Raw genomic sequence first — 25,207 nt, forward strand, 5'->3', positions numbered from 1 at the left:
TTTCGTTATGCTGACTTTTTCGTACTGCGTGCTAGCTAGCATGACGGAGTTTCTATACAGCTGGGTGGGTGCTATGTTAGAATAGAATAGAATTCAACTTTATTGTCATTGCACATGCACAGGTACAGGGCAACGAAATGCAGTTTGCATCCATCCAGAAGTGCTTTAGTGATATAGATATATTACAATATATATTAGCAATAATATAGATATGTAAGTATATTACAGAAATGGGTCTATTATGGTATGTTATAATGTACACGGTATGAGGTATGTTGTGAATATTCTATAACTATAAGTATGTACAGGCTGTAGTGAGTACAAGCTATGTACAGGCTATGAACAGGATATAAATATGAAAAACTGTACAGAATATGAAATAAATAACTTTACAGAAATCTGAGATATACAGCTATACAGAAATGGGAACTATGCAAGTTGTAAACAGTTGTAGGATTAAAAATTATCGAATGTACAGAATGATTATTTACACAGAGCTATACAGTAGTGCAGTTAAGATAAGTGAGATATAATTCCTACAGAGGCTATATAAAGTGCTAGTGGTTGTGAGTGGTGGTTCAGTCCATGTTATTATTGTGTGTTTGAGGGTACAGTTGTCCATTGTGTGTGTGTGTGTGTGTGTGTGTGTGTGTGTGTGTGTGTGTGTGTGTGTGTGTGGGTGGTTGTGGTGTGTGTATGTCCAGTCCATGTGTTAACGTGGGTCAGATGTCAGGAGGCAGAGTTCAGGAGTCTGACAGCTGTGGGGAAGAAGCTGTTCCGGTACCTGGTGGTCTTAGTCCGGCGGCTCCTGTAGCGCCTCCCAGAGGGCAGGAGGGTGAAGAGTCCATGTGATGGGTGACTGGGGTCTTTGATGATTTTCCCAGCCCTTTTCAGACACCGCTTCCTGTAGATGTCCTTTATGGCAGGGAGTGGTGCTCCGGCGATGCGCTGGGCAGTTTTCACGACCCTCTGCAACGCCTTCCGGTCCGAGGCAGAGCAGTTCCCGTACCAGACTGTTATACAGTTGGTCAGGATGCTCTCGATGGTGCAACGATAGAAGTTCACCAGGATGTCTGAGGACAGGTGGTTCTTCCTCAGAGTCCTCAAGAAGAAGAGGCGCTGGTGAGCCTTCTTGACCAGCTTGGAGCAGTTGGTCGTCCAGGTGAGATCCTCGGAGATGTGGACTCCCAGGAACTTGAAGCTGCTCACACGCTCCACAGCCGTCCCCTTAATGTGGATGGGTGGATGTGGGTCAGCATTCCTCCTGTAGTCCACGATGAGCTCCTTGGTCTTCTCGGTGTTAAGCAGCAGGTTGTTTCTGTCGCACCACTCAGCCAGACGATCCACCTCCTCCCTGTAGGCGGCCTCATCGTTGTCACTGATGAGGCCAATCACCGTGGTGTCATCTGCAAACTTAATGATGGTGTTGGAACCATCAGCAGGTCTGCAGTCGTGGGTGAAGAGGGAGTAGAGGAAAGGGCTCATCACACAGCCTTGTGGTACACCGGTGTTCATTGTGATTGTAGATGAGCAGCGGTTATCCAGCCGGACATGTTGGTGGCGGTTGGTCAGGTAGTCCAGTAACCATTTGCACATGAGGGAACTGATGCCCAGGTCTGTCAGTTTCCTGATGAGTTGTGAGGGGAGGGTTGTATTGAATGCTGAACTGAAGTCTATAAACAGCATTCTGGCGTAGGTGGTGTTGTTGTCCAGGTGTGAGAGGACAGAGTGCAGTGCGATGGAGACTGCATCCTCTGTGCTCCTGTTCTGGCGGTATGCGAATTGGTGGGGGTCCAGGGTGGGGGGGAGACAGGATTTGAAGTGTGCTAGGACCAGCTGCTCTAAACACTTAGTGATGATGGGGGTGAGTGCTACTGGGCGGTAGTCATTGAGGCTAGATGGGTTGGAGTTTTTGGGTATCGGGACGATGGAGGTGGATTTGAAGCAGGCCGGTACCACAGCGTGGGCCAAGGACAGATTGAATATGTCTGTGAGCACTCCTGCAAGCTCCCCAGGACACGCTCTGAGAACACGCCCGGGGATGCCATCGGGACCTGCAGCCTTGTGGACATTGATCCTGCTCAGCACCGCTCCTACATCGGTGGGGGAGAGAGTCAGAGGTTGGTGGTCTGGCGTCACGTCTGCTTTGGTTACTGATGTTGAACTTTAATAATTAACCTTATGAACAAAATAGAGTTGCCAACCATCCCGTAAAAAACGGAATCGTCTCGTATTCAGAGAAAATATTACGCATTTCGTATTGAGGTGAAAAGGAACAGTTTGTCCCGGACTTCAGCTACAATGAAAAAGACACAAAGCTGGAGTTATTCTGTGTCTTTGCTGCACAGCTGCCTCTTCTTCTCTCATTCTCTCCCCCTCCCTCTCCTGTTTCTACTTCAGTCATGAAACTGATCAATGATCAGCTGATCGGCTTTTCTCTCTTGTTTATTTATCGCCCACTTTGCGCCAGAAAGAGGAAACCAGCGGATGTCGCGCTAAACAACAGCAGCACTTTTAAGCTTGATCAGCTGTTGTTAGAATTTATTTAATATTAATTTCTAGTATCAGCTGATGTTTGCTGGAGCCACAGCTGTAAACCTGCTGGTCATGATATCGGTTTGGTTATGTGATGAGAGGGAAACATGAAGATGAAACCAGGAGATGTCCTTACTGAATCATCAGAGCTGTGATGGAGAAACAGGTTTACCTTTTAGGTGACATGGATGAGTTGAAGGGAAGTTATGAACTGTTTCTGAGAGACAAATAACACCAGGATCCTTTTCTAAGTACCTGACAGCTGGTAACTGTGCAGGGGCGGGTCTAGCAAAGTGTTGCCAGGGGGGCAGGTAGGGCATTAACAGGGAGAGGGGGGCACAAGGAAATACTTTCTTATTCTCATTTAAAATGTCTCACTTTTAAAAAAATAATTATCTGAGTCTTGCAACAAACAATTGATAGATTGATACATATATACCATCAGAACAGTGTACATCACTGTCACAACAGCGTTTGTTTTCATTCAAAGGCTTTATGATTTTTCCTGTAATGGTGGGCCGGTCTCTAGTTAAAATGCCCGGGATGATTTTTTTTGTCCCAGTCCAGCCCTGTATGCAGCTCATCTTCAGTCTGGTGTTACCTACATCTTCCTATTCAGAAGGCAGAATTTCCGAGTTCTGAGTACAATCGAAAGCACCACGACTGCAGTTTTTGTGTTGGATGTAAAAAGCAGGCTAGGATGGAATCAGGTGTGGGATTTCTCTCGTGGAAATGTGCACATTATTTTTTCCTTTCTATTGGTAGGTGGCACAGTGCACTTGTGGCAAGTAAGCAAGCTAGAAGACTGGCAATCTTGCTGGGTATCCAGTTACGGAAGCAACACATTAACAAGAGAATTCTGAGTAAAACCAAAGTTACTTTCCCTAGTAACTAGTTACTCTGAAAGTAATGAGTAACTTGAAGTAACTGAGTTACTTTTGATAGAAGTAACTAGTAATGTAACTAAGTTACTAATTTAAAGTAACTTACCCAACACTGGACACTACTCATGTCAGCACTTATATTTCTGACCTCGTGTTATAATCGATTAAACGTGATCTCCTCCCTTTTGCCCCCATTTTTGATGTTGTGGGTACAAATGATCAGGCATGACATTCTCATAATAAATCAGATAAAATACTGCAAATAATTAATCCTGCATTTGTGTGATTGAAATGTGTGTGCAATGACACCGTTTTAAAGATTTGGCCTAAATGATTCTGGAGTGAATGAGCCTGAACATGATGACCGGACTAGTGACACCATATCACCTGTGACACTCACACACGCACGTATGACTTTGCCAGTTTCAGCTGAAACAATTTCAGTGTTTCAAACCATGTTCCAGAGTTTTTAGTTCACCGTTCATGAGGTTTCAAGAAGAAAATGAAAGACAGATCTGAATGTTTGAAAGTGTTTTGGAAAAACTCTGTAAAGATTAGATGAACAATACTCAAAGGATAAATTCAACTGTTTTATTTTGTTAGATAAGTTGAAAAAAAAGTTAAACAAGCAAGTAAATAACGAAACAAGGTTAAATGAGTTAAGAACAAAAAGTTAACAAGTAAATAACGAAACAAGGTTAAATGAGTTAAGAACAAAAAGTTAACAAGTAAATAACGAAACAAGGTTAAATGAGTTAAGAACAAAAAGTTAACAAGTAAATAACAAAACAAGGTAGAGGAGCGAAAACCCCAACAATCCCCTCTGAGCAAGCACTAGGCGACAGTGGGGAGGAAAAACTGCCTTTAAACGGGCAGAAACCTCCGGCAGAACCAGGCTCAGGAGGGGACAGTCAACTGCCGGGACTGGTTGGGGGGGTGAACAGAGGTGGAGCAAGATGAAGAAGCAGTATTGTCCCTCTTCCGGAAAAAGCTGAAGAATCTTTTCTTCTTTTTCATGGACTTTTCCACGAGCGCCTTTTTGTCCAGGATGAGGGTTCTCAACTGATCGATGTTTTCTGTGTTTTGCCTCTCAAGTTTCTTGCATGTTTGTTCCACCTGTTCTAATGTTGCTTGTGTTTCTTCAAGCTTTTCTTTGAGGTCTTTGGATGTTGCCTCCTGTGTCAGCTTTGCCTCCTGCAGGTCTGCATTTCTCACTTGATCTTCTTTGTGCATGCCTTCTAGCTGCTCATTTCTTTTCTGGATATCGCGGAGCGTACACTGCAGGTCTTCATGTGTTTTATCTTGCTTTTTCTTTTGGGCCTGCATTTCTGTGTTTTCCCGCTTCAAGTTGTTGAATTCCAACAATATCCCCTTAATGAGCTCGGAGTTGTTTTTCGCCATTTGATCGATCCTTTTCTGCATGTGTGAGCATCGTTGTTCCAGTGTTTCCTTTTCTCCCTCCAGCTCACTTGTTTTGACCTTCAGTTCATTACAGAATTCTTGCAACTTTTGATTTTTACTCTCAAAGTCCTTGATGATGCACTTTTCTTCTGCCAGCCTTTCTTGCTTTTGCTCTTTCTCTTGAAGGAGGTCTTCATTTTGGCGCAGTGTTTGATCCAACCTTACCTTCACCATTCTGTACTTTTCCTGCATGCCTTGGAGTTCGCGCTGCAGGTCTTTTTGCTTTGTGTCCTGTTGTTCCTTCTGTTGGAGGACTTCTTTATTTTTTTCTTCAGCTTCATCAAGCTTTCTTTGGAGCAGGCGATTGTTTTGGTCCATGTATTGCAGATCCCACTCTATCTTATCAATCGTCGCTTTCCTGCCTTGAAGCTGCTCAGACATTTCTTTAACTTCAGCGCTCTTTTGCTTATTTTCTTTGATGAGGAATACAATCTGCTCTCTGGCTTGAGCAAACTTGATCCCCCAGCCCTCATTAATAATGTTGATGTCGGGCTGGCGCTGTAGTGTTTCTTCCAGGTGTTTGTTTTGTGCTTCCATTTGTAAGCACTTCTTCTCCAGGTGAAGTTTTTCTTCTTCAATTTGTCGAATTTTGTTCTGGAGATGGTTGTTTTCATTTCTACTCTCCTGTAATGCCTTTTGGATGGAGAAGAGGCCATTTGGAGAAATTGGCCGGCCACGCGTGGAAGGAGAGGCGGCAAAATCTTTTTGTCTCGGTTGCCGTAATCTTGGATACATGTTGGCGTTTGTATCCGATGACTCTGAGAGGTTTCCAAATTTTTCTGTAGTGAACGTTTGAAAGCTGCTAACATAAAGGCTGCGAAGAAACGAACTAAAAATTTCTGTTTCTCACCCCTACTTAAGGAAAAACTTCAAAGGATCAAAGATCCTTGTGACATCATCACTCCTAAGCCAATCAGATTGTCACATGACATTTTGGAATGTGGAATGGGGAGATATTTTTTTTTAAACAGTTTTCAAATTTAATTTAATATTTAAGTGTTTCTTACTTGACCCGCTTAGTCGATTAAAAAGTTAATTGCCACGAACACCCCTAATGTTATATAACAGACCACAGAAAAAAGACAGTTTTTTTCTACGTGACAGAGCTATAATAAATGTTTTGTTTTTTTTAATTATCCTACTTTTTATAAAAGGGAACATTATTTAAAGAATATGTATTTAATTAAAAACTCTGTATTCATCTAAAGGGTATAACAAGAAGGGTGAGCTTCCTGCTCGAAAAGGAAATGACCAAAATAAATGTATTTCTCTGCAATTACAAACTCTGTGTAAACAGTCTTGGTGTCAAAATGAAGCTAACACTGGTGAGCAATGTTCCCTCTAAGCTGCGCGCGTGCGCAATTGCGCAATTGCGCACTGCTGGCACGATCTCTGCACACAAAAAATCTGTGTTGCGCACAAAAAAAATCTAACCTGAATTGAAATTAAAGTAAATACATTAACAATTCTGTTTTGCAGTGTTAGTCAGTAAGTGACTGGCTGCTCCTGTATGGGATCAGAACGATGTCACCTTATCCCATAGTCCAGCCAAGAATGCGATTCACATTCGTATATACGCAGCTAATCAACGTTGCTGACAGGCTATGACAGCGTCCTTATGTGCCGACAACGGTGTTTTAGCGAGCAAAGCGGCTGATGTGGAGTGAAGCCACGTTAATGACAACGTGTACAACCATTGGAGATGTGAGCAGGACAGACGGAAGAATTAACGGGAAAAGTGTGGACTTCATACCAGTTTTTAAATTGTGTTGATAGGCCACGTAAAACCAGAGTTATGATAAAAAGAATATATGCAATGTTTGGTTTTTATATTTATTGCGGGAAGAAACTGTAAAAACTTCATTTTATAAGGAAAACGCTGGAAAGCTCTCTCCACCTGTGAGCAAAAAGAAAACCAAAAACCCCAGCCTTTCCTATTGGTCGAAAAATGTACCATGTCGACCAATCAAAAAATGACATGGCAACATGGCATTTAGTGGTTTAGGGAGGGGGAAGTTTTAGGAGTGACGGCGGTGTTTTGAGATGTGAGAGATTTGCGACGTTTAGTACAAATCTTGTGTAGTTAGTGTGTAGTGTAGTCAATAGTTTTGTTGTGTGTGTCAGAACAATGAGGCGACTGCTGAATGTTACAGGTGTTACAGCAGTGATACGTCTGCTGCTGTCAGGCAGGGATCAGGCTGTTGTTCTTCCTTGGGATTTGGTCGTATAAGCTTCATCTTTGGTCAGTGTCAACTACACACCTGGGCCATGTTAAATTGCGGAGCTTTTGAGTTTTCACAATACCGTGAGGCCGTGGCGCCACGGCGAATTTCGATGACTCGCCATGAAAATCTTATTGCCTCTCATTCTGTCATACATTGTCTGATCTGGACCAAAGAGCACACATATAAGGCTCCACCCCTGAACATATTTCAACTGCCATATTTGACATCAAGGACAGCGCCACCTAGTGGGAACAGGAAATGTCATGTTTTACACTTCGGGGTACAGTATTGTGATGTTTTACATCTGCAGCCTCAAATTTCTCCAGGAAAGCCTTAAGGAGTTGGTCTTGGGTTACAGTGAAAACTGTGACTTTTCACGAAAGGGTGTGACCCCAGCAGCATGGCGAACTTTCATGTCTCGCCATGAAGAAACAAATTAGTATAACTCAATGAAATCCAGTCTGATCCGTACCAGACTTTACAGGCATGATGTCAGACCCGCCCTGAACAGATTGATGTGCCCATTGTCGGGAATACGCACAGCGCCACCTAGTGGCAACAGGAAATGTCATGGCTTTAATTTTGTTGTACTGATTTTCACAGGTTCATCGTGGCCACCTCAAAAGCTGTGAATATCACCATCAGTCCTTCATGATGCTTTAGTGCGAAAATTGTGAGTTTAAACTGAATGGCGCACCCTGATGGCAACGCGGTTCACCATGAACAATGAAGTTGCTTTTCAGGGGCTTGGAAAGTTTAAAAAGTCTTGAAATTTGGTGCACACCTCCAATGTGATGAGGGCTTTTTTTGTTATGTGATCATTTTCATTGAATATCCCAAAATGGCTCCACAGCGCCCCCTACAAAATTTCAAAACCACAGCCCCTGCTCTGTGTTTTATGTATGAGTCTGAAACCTGGTAAGCTTATAGGAGATATCAAGATGTACAAAAAAGTCTCTTGGAGCAATATCCCAAATCCAACAGGAAGTCAGCCATTTTAAAATTAATGTGCAACTTTGGCGACATTTTCCCCTCTTTTCAGGCACCGTACTTTGATGAACTCCTCCAAGGGATTTCATCAGATTGATGCGATCTCCAGTGCGTGGAATCTAAAGACCTTTGTGATGTTAAATTGTGAAGCTTTTTACATTCAGGGAAACGGGGTGGTCATGGCGGCACGTGGAGTTTCAATCACTCGCCAAAAAGCAGTAATCTGCTGTCACTCAAAAACACAATGTTCAATCTCTCCCAAAGGTCATAGGCGTGATGAGACTCGAGCTCGGAAATGTTTGTTATGCCATTTGTCAGTAATGGTTAGAGCGCCACCTAGTGGGACGACTAACTAATCATGATTGAGCGAGATGAAATGTTAGCTGGTGCATGAATTCCATCAATGTGACATCAGATCGGACGTGCTGGTTTCAGGTGTTGGGCGTGGATCGACGCGCCGGGGGTGCGAGGGCCCTCATAACGCTGCTTGCAGCTTTAATTACAGATGGGCTTTTCGTGACATGCAAAACATACTCTGAGCAAAAGCCTGTTTTATTTATGTTCAGAAAAAAGTCTGTGTTATAGTTTGCAGAGGAATGTTGCTCAAGTGTTATCGTAGGTAATAGATGTCCTTCTCAAGTGCACACAAGCCATTTTATACAAATAGCAGCTCATAAACACTAAAGTAACATTTGTACTGCACTGAGCTCGAGAGCATCTTATTACTGTGTAGAATAAAAAAACCTTTGGTAATAATGTTGCTGATACTGAATGAAGGTTGTCCGGCAGCTGTGGTTGGCTGCTTTTTGGTATAGTTTGGATCTACTTGCCCCTGTTAGAGCAGTGCTTCTCAAACCTTTTTCTGCTATGCCCCATTTCAGAAGACAAGTCCAGGCTCCACATCCCACATTTTATGTTTTTTAAATTATTCCTCTTCCAAAGAGTTCTGAGTGATTAGCTTTGTGTTATTGGGTTATAGATGGTTTAAAACTAATGTCCCTGTCAGTGGGCCACGAAGAGGTCATTAAATGGTGCAAAAAAGGATGTACTGACATCTTACAAGAAGCTGTCCACCACCATCATCAGAACACCAGAGGAGGGACTGTCTCGAGAATGAACAATGTCAGTAGAGTTCCAGAAACGTATAGAAATAATGTCAAGCTTTATTAAGCCTGTTCTATAAGCACATCTTGGTCCACCACCTTACACTTTGTGTTTTTGTTTTTCATTTAATTTGTCATCCCTCTGTATTTTGCAATGCTCATGGGAAATTTTAAAATCCAATCTCGGTGTGCAGTCACCTCAAACAAAAATGTACGGTACATTTAAAGGTAAAACCACAGCAGAAAGAAATGAAATGATAAAGGTCATAGCCTGACTCCCCTGCTCACTCACTATATGAAAACATGAAGGAATACACTTACATAATGTGTTTATGTTCTGGATCAAGTCCCTGGTGCAACATTTTATCATGCGATGCTCTTTAAATATTACTGTGCTGAGACTCTGAAAACTGACCGAGACATTTGAGCACAGAAATTGATATTATTATACAGAGTACTGTATCTGATGACTGGCAAGGTGTTCCTCAGAAGTCTCCTGCACCTAATGTAGCGTTGTTTATGATGGTCACCTTGTTAAAGCTAGTGTCTGTGTAAACATGCTAGGATTGCATGACTAGATGCTTACATATGCACGTTCCTGGGTGTAAGCAGGCATGAAAAATATCTAAGTCTTTGTAAGATTGTGTGTGGAGAGGCCGTCTGGGTCTCTTATGACTCCTTCGTGATGCCTGTCACTTTGCATTAATCCTAACGTTGCCTCCGGTTTTCTGTGGCCAGAATCATCATGACGGCTTCAGCCGCAGGGATCTATGGCAACTTTGGCCAGGCCAACTACAGCGCTGCCAAGCTGGGCTTGCTGGGGCTGGCTAACACTTTGGCAATCGAGGGTCGCAAGTACAACATCCACTGCAATACGATTGCTCCTATTGCTGGGTCCCGGCTCACAGAAACAGTCATGCCTCCAGGTAAGAGTAAAAAACATATATTAACATATATAAACATATAAACATATATATTGTATGCAGCTGGTCTATATGATGTAGGTTCACACACCCTTACAGATAATGTTTTTTTTTCTTTTATCTTATTGAACAGGCTGAAATGGACAAATGGGTTTTAACCAAAGCATTTTTTGAGAGCAGTTGCATAATGTAATACCATGTAATGTGGATTTACAAAATTTGAGGCAACAGCACTCCCGTTCGACATGCAAATTTTTCATCTAATATTCAAGAGCAGTGTTTTCTTGCTTTTCCAAGGGCCATGATGAAATCATGCACCCTGTGAGTGCTTTAAAAGTTTTAATGTGTCAGCCCTTTATTTAAGCAGGCGGCTATGTCCTCCTTGCATTACTGTATGTGTTGTCTTCCAATATTAAGAGAAAAAGTAAGCTAATAAATCATTTATAGTTTTTGTGTTGAACGCATTTTAGAAAGAGGGCATACAGCATTGAATGCCTACAATTAAGATTAAGCAACTAAGATATAGAATTGGCAATCTTATCTTGTGTATTAATATAACACAAAACAAAAAAACATCACCCGTAAGAATAACTGGGACTGGGAATGTTTTTCCAACCCCTGACTCAGTATTTGTAAAAATCTGAACGTCACAGTTACACTGAGCATGCTCTGTGACTGCAGCTCTGGAATAAGAAGTATTAAGTGAATTAAGGGAAAGGTTTTGTTGCCCTGCCGTGCCAGCCTACGGTAGCATCTGTCGCACACTGCGTTGTGCCAACTGTCACAGGGGCCTCACCTTAGTAAATGACTTGGTTCCATATGTTTGCTTTCACTCACTGACACTTTTCTAAAAAAATTAATGACAAAACCCATCTCGCTAAGCAGCAGTGAGTTCAGTGAAGCAGAAGGGCTTCTTTTTACCACTAGGGTACAGATATTTTCAGCATACACAAGGGATATTAAAAAAAAAAAAGTTTAAGCTTGTGCCATATTTTCTTTTTTCAGTTAATTCCAGCATGTTTAAGAAATATTTCGCTAACAGATTGCTAGTACTAGGACTGATACTGACCTGGTCTCATGAATTCAAGCATTCTGTTTGTTTCTTCATGTGAAGCCAGTTCATGTTTTTGCCATCTGTCTTGCAGAAGATTATAAGTTAAACGCAAAAACAAACAATATGTAGTATTGTACTCCATGTATAAATGAACCAAATGCAACATATTTTAAAAATCAAGACCTTCTTTGCCCTTTATTACAGATGTAAACCAGATGTTTTGTTTTATGTAGATCTTGTGGCGTCTCTGAAGCCTGAGTATGTTGCTCCTTTGGTCCTCTGGCTCTGTCATGAACAATGCCAGGAGAATGGAGGACTGTTTGAGGTACTGAAACTGTCACTATACTGCTTGTAGCTTTGTTTCATCTTAGAGAAAAATAATGTACAATAGCATATTCTTTTTCTATAGAGAGGCAATATTTCTTAATCTCCATGTGCATTTGCTCTTCTCTTCATGTTTGACTCCCTTTAGGTTGGTGCAGGGTGGATTGGTAAATGTGAGTACTGTGTGTTTTGTCCAGAGGAAATGTCTGTATGCATTTGCCATATTCATTAGTCCCCCAGACTGCTGCTACAGTATGTGTGGGGTTTATACTGTGCCATGACCCCTGTATTTGTGTGTGTGTGTAGTGCGCTGGGAGCGTACTCAGGGCTATATAGTGAGACAGAAGAACCAATCCATGAAACCCGAGTCCATCAGGGACCACTGGGAAAAAATATGTGACTTCACAGATGCCACCAAACCTGCTAATACACAAGGTCAGTGATGCACCAGGCCAAATACACACTTACGCAATTGGTAACCTACAGAAAAATGTATAAGTGTATCGTCACACTTGAGGACAATATACACACACACACACACACACACGACTTCAAGTCCGTCCTCATGGGTTTTAGCTGTATTTTTTACTATATTAAAATATGTTTAATACAGTTTAATCATAAAAGCAGATTGTTTACAATAACTAATACATGGCTCACAGAAACGGTTATGCCTTCAGGTAGGAGTAAAAAACATATATTGCATGCAGCTGATCCACACACTCTTACAGATACTTTTTTTTTTTTTTCTTTTATCTTATTGGACACACTTGAGGACAATATACACACACATGACATGACAAAATATGGGCTCAGAGAGAAAAGAATGAATAAAGACACTCTGAATAGGCAGGCTTTTCCCCCTTTCACTCATAGTGGAGTAAAACTTAGTAATTCAGCCTAAACAGGCAAAGATGAGCTAAATTGAATTAAAATGAATGCTGTTGAGGTGCTTGTCATTTGGATTTCGGATGTGATTTAATTGTTTTCCGCTGAACTTGTTGTCTGTGTCCAGACTGGACATTAAAATTACCATCATTACCTGAGGCCTCAGTCAGATCGTTTTATTGATCTTGCAGCGAGCAACTGGCAACCACTGCACTGTAATGCGAGTAATCTGTACTCCCCAACTGGTTGTGAGTTTGCTGGCAGTTGCTAGCATGACACTGGTTGCAAAGAGGCTGCACTGAAACCTCCTTGTGATTGCTTTGGGTGCTAACAGGGAATCATTAGTTTGCATGGAAGATGCCAACTTGTCTTGCAAACTAATTACTAAGCAGTAATGAAACTGTGAGAAATGCAATGCAATTCAGAAACCTAAAAATGTTTACCAGTCTGGATGGGCAAGATACTCATGGCTGTGAATGGGTAAATGAGACATGTAGTACAGGTCGGATTTGAACCTGGGCTACTGCACTTTAACCATATGCTCTTCTGCTCCCCACTGAGCTCAAGTGCCTCCCAGAAAGTTTTTAAGTTAAAAAACATTACACTCTGAAGTGATCAGGTTGTCTAAACATGGACTCACAGCACTGCAAGCCACTGTGGCATGTGCTTTCTCTGAGCAGATAGTCGTCACAGATGTGCTCTAGCGTAACGTTTCACCAAGACTGCAAGCACGGCTTTTGACAGTTTCACATGTGAATTATTTCATGTTACTGAAGCTCAGTGGTCTTATCCTTCAAAGTAATTGACAACCATCAGATTTGTCCATCGTTGTTAAAAGATGTAAGAGATGTAAGCTTTTATGAAAATGTAAAACACGGTCTTTAAGAATTGATTTCTTGCCTTTAGTCTTGAATGGTCATTTATTCACTGTGAGCTGAATCATTTCTCTTCAAAGCAGTAACCACGCAACACAGACCAGAGATTAGACTATTTTCACAGCGGCTTTCCTTATTAGTGCCCGGATTACACTTTCACACTTGTTTGACTCACTCTTTGTTGAGTCAGAATTATTCAGATTTTAGATCATTACATGGCTACATAATTTGCCCTTTGGTCTTGGAGTAGTAGTGGGCTAACTTTGTGCTACTCTAAAGAAATTCATGTCTTTCATGTTTTAGTAGTATGGCCTTAGTAAATGTCTAGATATACACAACCTTTGAGTTGCAGATTTATTTGGTTTATACCCAAATAAATCTGCAGTTTTGTTGCAACATTTTTATGTGATATTGGTTGATTGTTAGAAGAGAGGGAAATAAAAAAAGCAGTGTTTTGAGACCTGTCTTTTAATTAAAGTTATGATTAGCCTCTTTTGAGTGGAACCACTTTTGAAGAGCTCAATGAAAGGAAAAATAAAAGCACCTGGCTTGTTAGCCCTCATGTAGTCATGCTGTCAGGCTCAGCACTTATGAGGGTGATAACCTTCTGAAATCATCTGTATTTACAGTGAGTTAGGTAACAATCAAAGACTGAGGACCAGATGGTGGTGGAGATGATGTGAATGAGGTGGAGAAAAGAAGCCAAGTTCAATATGATGTTGAGTGTGAACGAGTGCAGTATTGTTCAGAAAAGAGCTCCAGCAAACAAGAGGCTGGCGATTGTTGATTATTATTTCTCTCCACCTCCTCCACCTTATCCTTCCTTTCATATCCACATTCAAAGAGAGGGTGGCGGTGTTAACATTAACAGAATGGGGGTGGCAGTCCTACAGGGCACTAGCTGGTCTCATTAGCATGGCTTTGTAGTACCACCTCATTTGTATCTTATTTGTTGCTACCTCTTTTTGGTAAGTGCCTGCCGCTGAGTGACGGTAATAGGATCTCTGGTCTTCTCAGTCTTACCCTGGTCCCGGTCCGTGCACGTTTCAGCTATTTTCCTTTGTTCATGCAACAACAGGTTGAATCAGGATATATATTTAAAGAGTTGTGTTGCCTTTGTTGTTACATTTACACTTTTTGGGTGTTCTTAAAACAACCTGAGAACCCACAGTGAGGACTTGTGCAAACAACAGTTTGAATAGAGAAACGTTTATTCTGCAGGTACATAAGGGCTCTCATGTATTTCCATTTTAAAGCTGCTTCTGGATCAGTATGTTTTAGACTGAAATTCATTTATTCAGCATTTGTATAGTTTCACTGAAACATGAACCCCAGGCTTGTTGTTCTATAGCTGGGTTAAAAAAAAAAAAAAATCAGTCTCTGCAGTTTCCTAACTGTGAAACCAGAATGAGCAACTACACATAAGAGACAATTGAAAGAATATTTCGAAATTCAAAGACCTCTCAGTGCAATCATCAACTCAGAGTGAGGTTCAAAAAACGCGACCAAATTCCTGTTTTGCAGCCTTTTAACAGTTAAACAATAAATGCTAAAGAGCTGAACATACTACCACATGCCCATGCTGCTGTATTATTTCATCTGCTCATACTGATATTTAATCACACGTAGAAAATGTAATTACAGTAATTGTAGGTCTCCTGCAATGCTCAGGTCCTGCTCAATTATATAAATGTTGTTGTAGTCTGTTTGGTTGTTGCTAGGCGACGTGATCACATAGTATGTCATTCATAATTCAACCTTTTGTAGATATAGATTAATGTTATTGTCATGCCATTACAATGATACAATGGTTTTATAAAGTATTATAGTTGCATAAACACTAGAAAACTGGTCATTTTAGCTCATTGGTAGGGTGTATACTGATTATGTCATAATATACAAACCTCCAGGGGACTAAGATGTTCCTTCAGGCTTATAGAGGGAGACTTCTGCATTATATTAAGAAAGATATAATGTTTATTTAGAGCCGATATAACCTGGAAGAAGGTGACTTTATTTCCATTCATTTAATATATGCTAAAAATATTTTTTAGAGCTGTTAAGTTGTGTCGTGCATCGCTTTGATGGCTGGCTGTCGTTGTCTTGGTAACCTTTTAATATACTTACTACCAGCTCATATGAGTGATACTGTGCTCTCATTGGTGGACAGTTCAATTGCTACCCTGGATGTTGATCAAATTTTTTTGCGTTCTGCCCACTTTGTGTTTGACTGTGATTTAGATTGTTTGACTTGAAGTCGCCAGATGTCATTCATTTTCTCTGGTCTCTGGTCAGCTGCCACTTTGCTGTAAATTTTTTCCAGTGTGGATGCATCTGTAGAGCGAACATTAACCTTATTCCTGCAGATGTGTTGCTGTAATTTAGATTATCTTCCCTCAAATGAACCCCAAATATTATCAAACTGTGATAATTTTGTCTTTCTTTCATTTTTCTCTCTTTTTTGAACAAATTTTGCATCTCTAAGGAGCTGTTATCATGATTTTAGATTGAAAACACCCATATTTTCATTGGTCGTTATTTAACATTGATTACAGTTCAACCGTTTAGTTTCTGCAATACAGATTTTTTTTCTGTTAATGGTTTGTCTTATATTGAATTAGTGAAACTTGAATAGATGCAATTTGTTTATAACTATTTGGTTTAAAAAACATAATTATATTTGGCTGTATACACAAACTATATATAATTTATGTGGAGCAAATTCTAATATGTAATACATGTGAAATGGCATGCAGTACCTAGATGAGGAGTATTTGGTCAAATCCAGCATGATGGGGAGGGGGGGAGGGGAAAAAACAAGCGGTGCAGAAGGAATTGGGGGGAGGCAACAGTCTTTCTTCTGTTTGCAACACATGCATGCAAACTGTATACTCGGCTGGAGACTGCCCGGCATGGTGAAACACACTCAAGATACTTCTTAGACTTGCTGCACAGCTTGGGGTGTGTGTGTGTGTGTGTGTGTGTGTGTGTGTGTGTGTGTGTGTGTGTGTGTGTGTGTCCAGGTCCCAGCATGCTGCTATATAAAACGGCTCCCTGAACTACTCTCCTTCATTAGTCGAGTTGTAAAAACCACACCCCACTCTACACAATATGCTTAATGAAACATTTGACATTTAGCAGATGATTATGTTGATGCTTATTCGTTATATCACCAAGAGCTACACGAGAAGACTAATTATTATTGTCATGCCTTTACAATATATTAAGCTAAGTGCAGCATCTAAATTAGTGGCACAATAAAAACAATCTGTGTAAGTTATTGTTCGCATAGATAAAACAAACCTCACACAGTTGTTTTACAGATGTCATTGGTTTTCCTTTAAGACGGGTAGTTTCCTCTTCTGTAGCAATTGTTGATTTCTACTCGTATAAGAGAGCCAGTTTCAACACTTCACTCATGCTGTGTTTATTTCCAAATGAAAACAAAACTCTTTGACTATTGCTGAGGAATAAATTCATCTTGCTGAGAAGTAACATGATTATCTTGGTTGGCTAACACCATGTATCGCTCTTACATTTATTTAGAGTCTCTGCAGTCAATGGTGAGTGTGCTGTCTCAAGTGGAATCGCAGGGTGATGTTGGTGTGAATCCAGCAGCAGCTGCAGCCTCTGCAGGCTTGGGATCAGGGATTGATCCTGTAAGTAAAATAATCTGTTAATGTGTTTTCTTGCTTTTTTTTTTCTTCTTTAGTTCAATGTTGATATAAAACTAAATCATAAAGTTTAGTTTAAAATCTGTATTTACAAGAGTCCTAACTGCTGTCTCTTGGCTGCTGTGCTTTATATGAAATGTGGAACATGAGAAACATCAAAGGTGGATGTCAGATATCAGTCAGACGTAAACAAAAACTCAGAGCAGCTGTTTATTAAATGGTTTGCAAAACGCATGGCTTTGTCTGGAGGGGATCACTGCATGTGTTTAATACAGAGCCAGTGTATGTTAGTAAAAGTGGAAGTAGCTACTGTGACAGGTCTAACTGATTTGTGGATTGATGTTTTGAAGGCTTTGCCCTAGCATCTAGGGCATCTACCCTAGCATCTGACTATAAATCGAAGGACTTTCATACTCGTATAGTAGCAATTTGTCCATGACATGGTATCAATGCCTGAAAGGGATCAGGGTGTGGAACAGTTGCATCTTCAGGTACAGAGTAGCATTATAGCATTTGAGCTAGCTGGTTAGTATTGTAACTTCAGGAGATATATCTGGAACAGTTTAGATAACTGTAGACATAGCTTATAACCCTCTCAAGGCAGGCGTTGTCGATTTGCAACAGTTAAAAACTAACAACCTGATTACCCCACATACATATTTTATGAGGTTTTTTTTTTTTACTCAGAAGTACCACTGCAGGACTTGGTTGTGCATTAGCAACAAAAAGTTTAATTTGAGCCTGAGAGGGTTAATTAAAAAACATCAGGACTTTATTATCTAATGCATCTGGGATGCATTTAGGAAACATGAATAAAGAAACCCATATTCATTCATGCTTTCCTTTTTTATGATGTAAAAAACCAGACATACAAGATTTTTTTTAAAGTCTTCCACTGTTTCCTGGCTTCTGCAGTTCTTAACCTTATTGCCATCGGTGTTACTCAGTCATCTGTTTTGTCTTCTTCATTTAATTTCTATCATTCTTCCTACTGAGACTGTTCTACTCTCTGATATAGCTGGGTCATAATGACACATGCAGCTGTAAACAGTGTTTCAAATATGGCAAATCATGACTTTCTAATGTCAACACATTAAATTTAGTTGGGAACAATAATAAACCACTCAGAAACTGCTCCTATGACATGCATATGTACTTGGATATCACCTGTAAATATTGGATGGTACCAGACAAGGGCCTGCTCAAACTAGCTTTTAAAATGTAAAGTACCTAAGCTGTTGGAGCACCACAGAGCAGCGATGAATCCCTGGATATGTTCTCCTTTACTTTACTGTGTTTCCTGTTACTGAAGCTCAGAAAAGGGAACTTGTTACAGCTCAAACACGGCTGAGTTCCTAAATAAAACATCAAGCTGCAAGTAGTGCTGCATCCCAACATGGTTCTCCACACAAATGGCCAAATTGAGCTTGCATTGAGCTGCGTGTAGTATGCAGTAGTTAAACTGCCCAACAGATGTCCAAAATGCTACTCAAACCGAATTCTCTTTTTGCACAAATATTTATAAACTTATTTTGAATTGTGTTGCCCTGTTAAAAAGCCAGATACCTCATCAGGTTGCTTGCACCACTCAGCTCACATATGTAATTTTGACGGCATTACGTCTTCATCCCTCAAAGCGCTTTACAATTCCACTATTCATGGAATAGTGGAATTCCTAATTGGAATATTAGGTGCCAGATTATGCACAGTGAGGGTGTTTTAATGGTTCAGTGGTTACAGTGTACATCAAATGCATGCCTATACATTTCTGGACAATATTTGGGGTTTTCAGTAAATGGCCACAATGGATTCATGTAGAAATTAAAAAAAAAAAAAAAGCTGACAGTGAAACATTTGTATAATGGAATCAAATGTCTAAAAACAATAAAGAAATATGAGCACTTGTGGAATGTTTGTATATTTTAGAATCAGATTTTGTTTGATTTTTCTCATTTTACACATAAAATATTTTATAAAAAACAAGATTTCAAAACTATGTTAAGCAACAACAACAAAACTTTCATGCACAAGTATGAAATAAGATAAATAGGCCTGCAACAGGCCTGTCTAGTGTATATCCATACTTTCACCCAGTTGTAGGCTCTAACGACAATAAATTGTACAAGTCAAAGATAATGTCAGTATTACTAGCTGCCTTGGCTAAATAATTTTTTCTTCTGCTGTATCTTATGGTTGCACATTTTGTTTCTTGGTGTTTTATTGATTTGCCTTCTCAAAATTACCTTTTTTTGCAAACTGTTCTTTTAAATCCTGTGAGTCATTAACAGCACTTACTAGCCAGGTTCAATAATATCATGATTCAGTGCCTAAATGTGAAATGAGGTATACTCACTCTTGTGTATCACTGTCCTCTCTGCTGTGGCTCTCTGAGCTTTTGTGGCTCGCTGGTTAGGAGATTTGGAACAGAGTCACACTGTAGCCTCAAGGCAAACATCACAATCGTGTCCTCGGCTGACATTTGTGTGTGTGTCTGTGTGTGTCTATGTGTAGTTCTGCCCGCACATGCTCTGCTAGTTGCATTTGTGCCTTTGTCCTTGTCATGCTAAGAGGTACACACACTGCTTAAGTTATCAGCTGTGCTGCTTCTGTATTGCTGGCATGCCATGGAGCTCAATCTGTATACAGGTCTGATAGCCCAAAATATTATTTGCTGTAACATTTATGTAGGCAAAGCAATATACCAGAGGCATAGCAAGGTTAAAATATAGAGGTTTTTATTCTAGTTTAGTGCCATGTTCATTGGACAGTAGTAATTATGGTAGTGTCATTGAAATATCTTGATTTATACAGAGACGTGTTTCTGTTGTTTTCTAAATGGGGTGAAAAAGAGAAGAAAGCACCTTTTTTTTTCATAATGCAATTCAAACTCCAGGTTTCAAGGTTAATCTTTCTAACGCTTCCATAAAGCAGACAGAAATAGAACTCGATTATATTGAAATGTATTTATTATGTTTGTGTGAGCCATATATTTTTGTTCTTGCACTTTTTACTAAAGTAGGTTGGCCTTATTCAAAACTCAATAGTCTTTAGTTATCTTATATTAGGCCATAGTGCAGCCCTGTTCTGTTTCATTCTGTCTGACTGCAAGAGACTGTATGAAATAACTGGATATCCATCGCACACATGCACAGGGATGAAGACGTAATGCCGTCAAAATTACATATGTGAGCTGAGTGGTGCAAGCAACCTGATGAGGTATCTGGCTTTTTAACAGGCGTGCACAATGAGGCTGCAGGCGTGCTGCTAGAAGCCCTGTCCCAGTGAAAGGATATATGGCGGTGTGACAGTCAACCTGTTTGGTGTCTCAACATTTCTAAAGCAATGTACTGTTCTTCTCTCCCTTAAAACCAACTAGGCTACCAGAGCACACACTGGCACACCCCTGGCCAGATTGCCTGCTGTATGTCTTCTCTTGCTTCCTTTGCTCATGCACTTCACAGGATAGAGATATACATAATGACCAGGGAGGGTTTGGTTCCCAGTGATCCCACTGAGTTTTGATGTCCTATCTCAGCTGCAGGGGTGTGTTTTTTCTTCCACACTCAGATCTCCTTCATCTATATGTATGGTCACTGAAGGGCTGGGCAAACCTTTGAGTTCTTGTGAGGAAACCCGGGCCCAGACCATATTAAATAATTGGGCATCATCAGTTAGGGTATTGTATTACCAATAGGTGAAAGCTCATTTCCAGCTGATGTAAAGATCAACATGTGGTCCCTTAGCAGTGCTTTAAGCTTGTATTTCCAAATGTTACTGAACCACCGGCTCTCAGTCTTAACTATCCAAGTGTATGTCGCGCCTGTCTCAGCCCATCATGTTGTGGTGGATAATTGTTATGTTGGGTGTCATCCTCTGGTGGGTCATTTTCTGAATGGTGCTCTTTGCCTTTGGCCACAACATGCTGTCACTTCCTTCATGGAAAACACAATTGTTCTGGAAGCTCCGTCTTCTCCATCCTTTGAACCCCTCGAGGGGAGTTACCAGAGATGGTTATCTGGTAAGACTGCCTTTCTTCTCACTGTTGCATCAACAAAGCATGTAACTGAACTTCATGTCCTGTCTGCTGCCATGGACTGTTTGTGTTGTCATCCTAATGGGCGTGGGATTGCTTTGTTGCTCATCACTTCTTTTCTTTCCAGAATGCTGTCCACCTGTCATACCTATTATTTTGTCTGCCTTTGGCACTCAGAGAGGGGGCAGAGGACCTGTGTTCTAATGTCAACTTTACCCTTTTCAGGCTGTAAGACTGTAGATTGGCACGAGTGCTGAGTTCTATAACGGATGCATTCTTTGTCCGTTATGGGCACAGGAAGGGAACTCCTTTCACACTCGGTTGTTGATACCACTTCAGGAGCTTAAAGACTTTGAGGTTTCCAAATTCTGTGCCGCTGTTGGTTGGGCTTCCTTCTTTGCCTGCTTCTACAGGGGTAATATGGCTGCCCCCCACCCCCACCCCTTTTCCCTGCAGTCTGAGCTTGTGGTGAGTGGAGATCCCCTCTGACTTTGTGGGTATGCGTCATCCAGGTATTTCATGCCGTCTCTTGCAGTCAGGAACAATGGAATGAAACAAGAGTTAAAACTGTAACTAAGGGTATATGAATTCTGGTTGACCGCCAGAGTTATTGTAGGAATTTTAATGATTGCTGGGTGCATGTGTCACCCAAGACACACATGTGACTTTCTTGGTATTGTATTGACCTCTCTCCACATGCAAGGTGGATATCAAGGTATTTCATATATTCATATTTCATGGCTTCCATTCAGTCTTAGTTACATTCATACTCTTGTTTTAAATCCTCTCGTCTTGAGACAACAGCAGTTGTGTGCTTGGGATGATCACATTATCCTCCTCCTCCTTTAATACATAAAAAGCTAAGTGTAGGGAAGAAAAAAAAAAACTGTCACAAGGTAGTGAACTCCTAGTGCCGGTCCCAATCTGGGATAAATGTGAGGATTGTGCCAGGAAGAGTGAAAAGTCTATGCCAACCCAAATATGTGGATCCATCTGCTGATAACTGCTTGGGGAATAATGAAGCAACTGCAAGTACTCCTTTAGTTTTAGGTTGGTGTACTTTATCAGAAATTGGCAACAATAGTTTTAATATAAGGAGTACAAGTATTATAAAAATGCCCATAAAGTGCGCTTTATTATTCGTGTAAGTTTAGTGTTATATTGATATATTTAGCAACATGGTTTTGCATGACTAACAAAAATATCTGAAAAAACAATAGGACAAATGCAAAAATCTCAATCATGACTTAAAATGTGCATCAGTTTCAGGTGGAGGTGAAACAGTTGTTATGGATTTATCAAACAGAATTAACAGAGTACTGTGTGTGTGTGTGTGTGTGTGTGTGTGTGTGTATATATGTGTTTTGATCAACTAACTGAGTAACAATTAAAATTTTATCACCAGTCTGACTCTTCATTGGAAAAGCAATAATTAATATATGAGGAAAAAGTGGCAAAATATCAGCAAGCTTAATTTGAAGTTACATATTTGTACACTGAATAATAGATGGAAAGAAGAGAAACAAAAACATAGATCTGCAGTGTGGAGCAGACAGTAAATGAGTGGAGAGAGACCGGATAACAAAGCTGTCCTTTTGCTTTAAACCTTTTTTTTTTCCCTCTCCCATATCATCTCACTCAAGTAACTGACTAACTTGACTTACTCCTACACAAGCCACTACTGCTTTTTATCCCCGCTCCTCAACTGCAGCTTTAATCTCGCCGTGTGCATGCAGGAGAGCAGGCACTAATAATATTCCCAAGTACTGGGAAGCTGGAATTGGTCTGAAAACACACAATTCCCCACATCTGCATTTAAATGCAGTTTTAATTAAAAACGGCTCTCCAGAGGCCAGGTTTTATGATGTCTTTCGATCAGCTGAGAGGTGATATTATGCAGAGTGTGAATTGCACCATTCTGCCAAGCAATATTGTTTTGAACAATAGCTGTCTTATTTACAGCGCAGTGGCTGTAAACATGACAAATGAGTAACTGCAGTACTGCTGTGACTGTAATGTTGCCAGAGATGTATATTTATAGTGCGCTTTAACTGGATTTCTTGTATGTCTTAATAATACTCGCTAACATGAAGGAGTCGGCGGGACCGTTTCACCCCCTTTCCTGCTCTGTTTGAGTCAGACACTTAATACAGTTTGTGCTCTTATGTGTCGCGTACTAGTGCTTCAGTACAATGATAAACAACATTCATATTACACAGAAAGCTGCTTCTGAGAACCCAGAGGACCTTCATGCTTTTCCTGGAATATGTTTTATCCTTCAGTTAAAAATACATTTTTTAAGCAGTTTCGAGTTTATAGGATGCACTAAAGCATATTTAAATTTGACAATATTATGCTGACAAATAAAATATTTATTTAATCAGACATCAGTTCCTGGGATTGAGAAATGGCAGTTTTATCAAGGCCTTAAAATTCTGAAAAAATTATTTATTTTTTGCACCATCCTTTCAAAAGAGATTTCTTCTTTTGGTGGTTTCATGATGAGTTTCAGTCAGGCCGCAGAAAATTATTCAGATATGCTATATTCATAAAACTTCTACCAGTAACAACCTCCTACCAACCTCAGCCAGGGATTAACGAGGGCTTTAAAATATTTACAATACCGCTGAGGCCTTTAAAAGACATTTGTGACTATGTCATTAACACTCGATTACTGCGATGGCGTGTTCAGGAGTTTCAGTTCATTTTCCGGCTGCTCGTTAAGAGAAGTGCAAGCACAAATTTAACATGGCTCAATTTCTGGCCTCCCTGCGCTGGCCACCGTTCAAGACCGGGATTGTTTTGGACTGATTGTGCTGATCGCTCACAAAGCTCTGCCTGGTGCGACACAGGAGTACATTTCTGAACTGCTGATTCCTTTCAACTCTGAGGTCCCACGAGTCCTCAAACCTCCCTCACAGATCACAGCCAAATCAAATATGTGATCATCTGGGGAGAATCTTTTTATATCTTCTGATGCGGTCTCCTTTTATAATATTTTATTAGCTGTTCTGCATACTTTTGTTTTCTACGTGGTTCTTGTATATTAAAGAATAAGTTCAGCAAAATCTTTTAAGACGGCAATCAGGCTTTGGTGTGGACACCTCTTTTTCAGACCTGATGATAAACTCTTTTATGCGCTTGTAATGTGATGGGTGATTAAATCTAATCAAGTCAGAGTCAGATGAGCGAAGAGGAAACGATCCATAGTAACGATTAACTGTAAAATTTCTTTGTGTTACTCTAGACAGCGACTCACTGCTTAACAACAGCGGAGGGTGATTAACAAAAAGAGTCTTTCTAACAAATTTACTTCTAACTTTGGAAGATATGCACTCACTTGTTTACACTGGATGTCTGCAGCCTAATTGAATAAATTTTTGAAAGAGGGAGGGGTGCATTTAAAGATTTATCACCGGCACCTGAAGCGAAGCAACAGATCTTCTCATAAGCCGGCATTTCATCTGCTCCTCAGTGTTTTCTTAAATGATCGTGTTAATTTCAGTGTCCTAAAAAATACATGTAGCCATTTAGAAATGCCTTTTCTCTTGGTGTGTCTGTAGTTCCATTACATAGTGTACTGACCCTTTCTGTTTTCTCTTCTTTCTCTTCTCAGACTAAAGCAGTGGGACAAAAACTTCCTCCAACCACTTTCAGCTTCAACCATACCCAGTGTATCCTGTATGCGCTGGGTGTCGGCATGTCCACCAAGGACCCAGACCATCTGAGGTGTGATTCTGCATGTGTTTGTGTTATTGACTGTAGTTTCCTCAGTAGTTGTAAAAAGGCAAATTACATGAAATTAGACAGAAAATAATGCTAATCATGGCTTCAATCATTACTGTTACCTTGACCTGCATGGAGGGGGGGGGAAATGCGCTGGATTCCATCCACGCTGAAACGCCTGTGCAGCCATCTGTGCTGTTATTTTTATCTGTCAGCAACCTATTCCTACAGAGGTATGCTGTTTCACTGAGCACTAACACTTGCATTTTAATGTAGGTTCCTGTATGAAGGCCATCCGGACTTCAGCTGCCTCCCCACCTTCGGGGTCATTCCCTCCCAGGCAGCTATGATGGGTGGTGGTCTGAGCTCAGTCCCTGGACTCAACATAGATTTTACCCAGGTTAGAAAACGTGCATGTTGATGTCTGCTGTGTCTGTATTTGTCCTTGTGTGCAGCTGAGTTTGACTTTTGTTTTTGTTGTACGTACATGTTCGTATCGTACGGGATGCTTT

At 40.6% G+C, this 25,207-nt stretch overlaps 2 protein-coding genes across 2 annotated transcripts in view; one reads left to right on the forward strand and one right to left on the reverse strand.

The window, feature by feature from the left end:
• Window positions 1-25,207, forward strand: part of hsd17b4 (hydroxysteroid (17-beta) dehydrogenase 4) — a 46,658-nt gene that overhangs the window by 10,847 nt on the left and 10,604 nt on the right. Inside the window, exons 8-14 of the mRNA XM_084945875.1 lie at window positions 9,937-10,124; window positions 11,409-11,500; window positions 11,648-11,672; window positions 11,806-11,934; window positions 16,809-16,921; window positions 24,586-24,698; window positions 24,972-25,095. Coding sequence (XP_084802001.1) covers window positions 9,937-10,124; window positions 11,409-11,500; window positions 11,648-11,672; window positions 11,806-11,934; window positions 16,809-16,921; window positions 24,586-24,698; window positions 24,972-25,095 — 784 coding nt within the window. The remainder of the gene's footprint in view (window positions 1-9,936; window positions 10,125-11,408; window positions 11,501-11,647; window positions 11,673-11,805; window positions 11,935-16,808; window positions 16,922-24,585; window positions 24,699-24,971; window positions 25,096-25,207) is intronic.
• Window positions 4,212-5,681, reverse strand: LOC146376366 (uncharacterized). Its single transcript, XM_084945876.1, has one exon. It carries the CDS (start codon window positions 5,613-5,615, stop codon window positions 4,317-4,319), a length of 1,299 nt encoding a protein of 432 aa, XP_084802002.1. The 5' UTR covers window positions 5,616-5,681; the 3' UTR covers window positions 4,212-4,316.

The sequence above is a fragment of the Perissodus microlepis genome, chromosome 12 (assembly GCF_051167445.1).
Source record: "Perissodus microlepis isolate ML-2025 ecotype Zambia chromosome 12, ASM5116744v1, whole genome shotgun sequence".
Classification (NCBI taxonomy): domain Eukaryota; kingdom Metazoa; phylum Chordata; class Actinopteri; order Cichliformes; family Cichlidae; genus Perissodus; species Perissodus microlepis.

Excerpts from the sequence above, each read along its gene's own strand:
- LOC146376366 (XM_084945876.1), bottom strand. The coding sequence starts at position 5,615 with ATGTATCCAAGATTACGGCAACCGAGACAAAAAGATTTTGCCGCCTCT.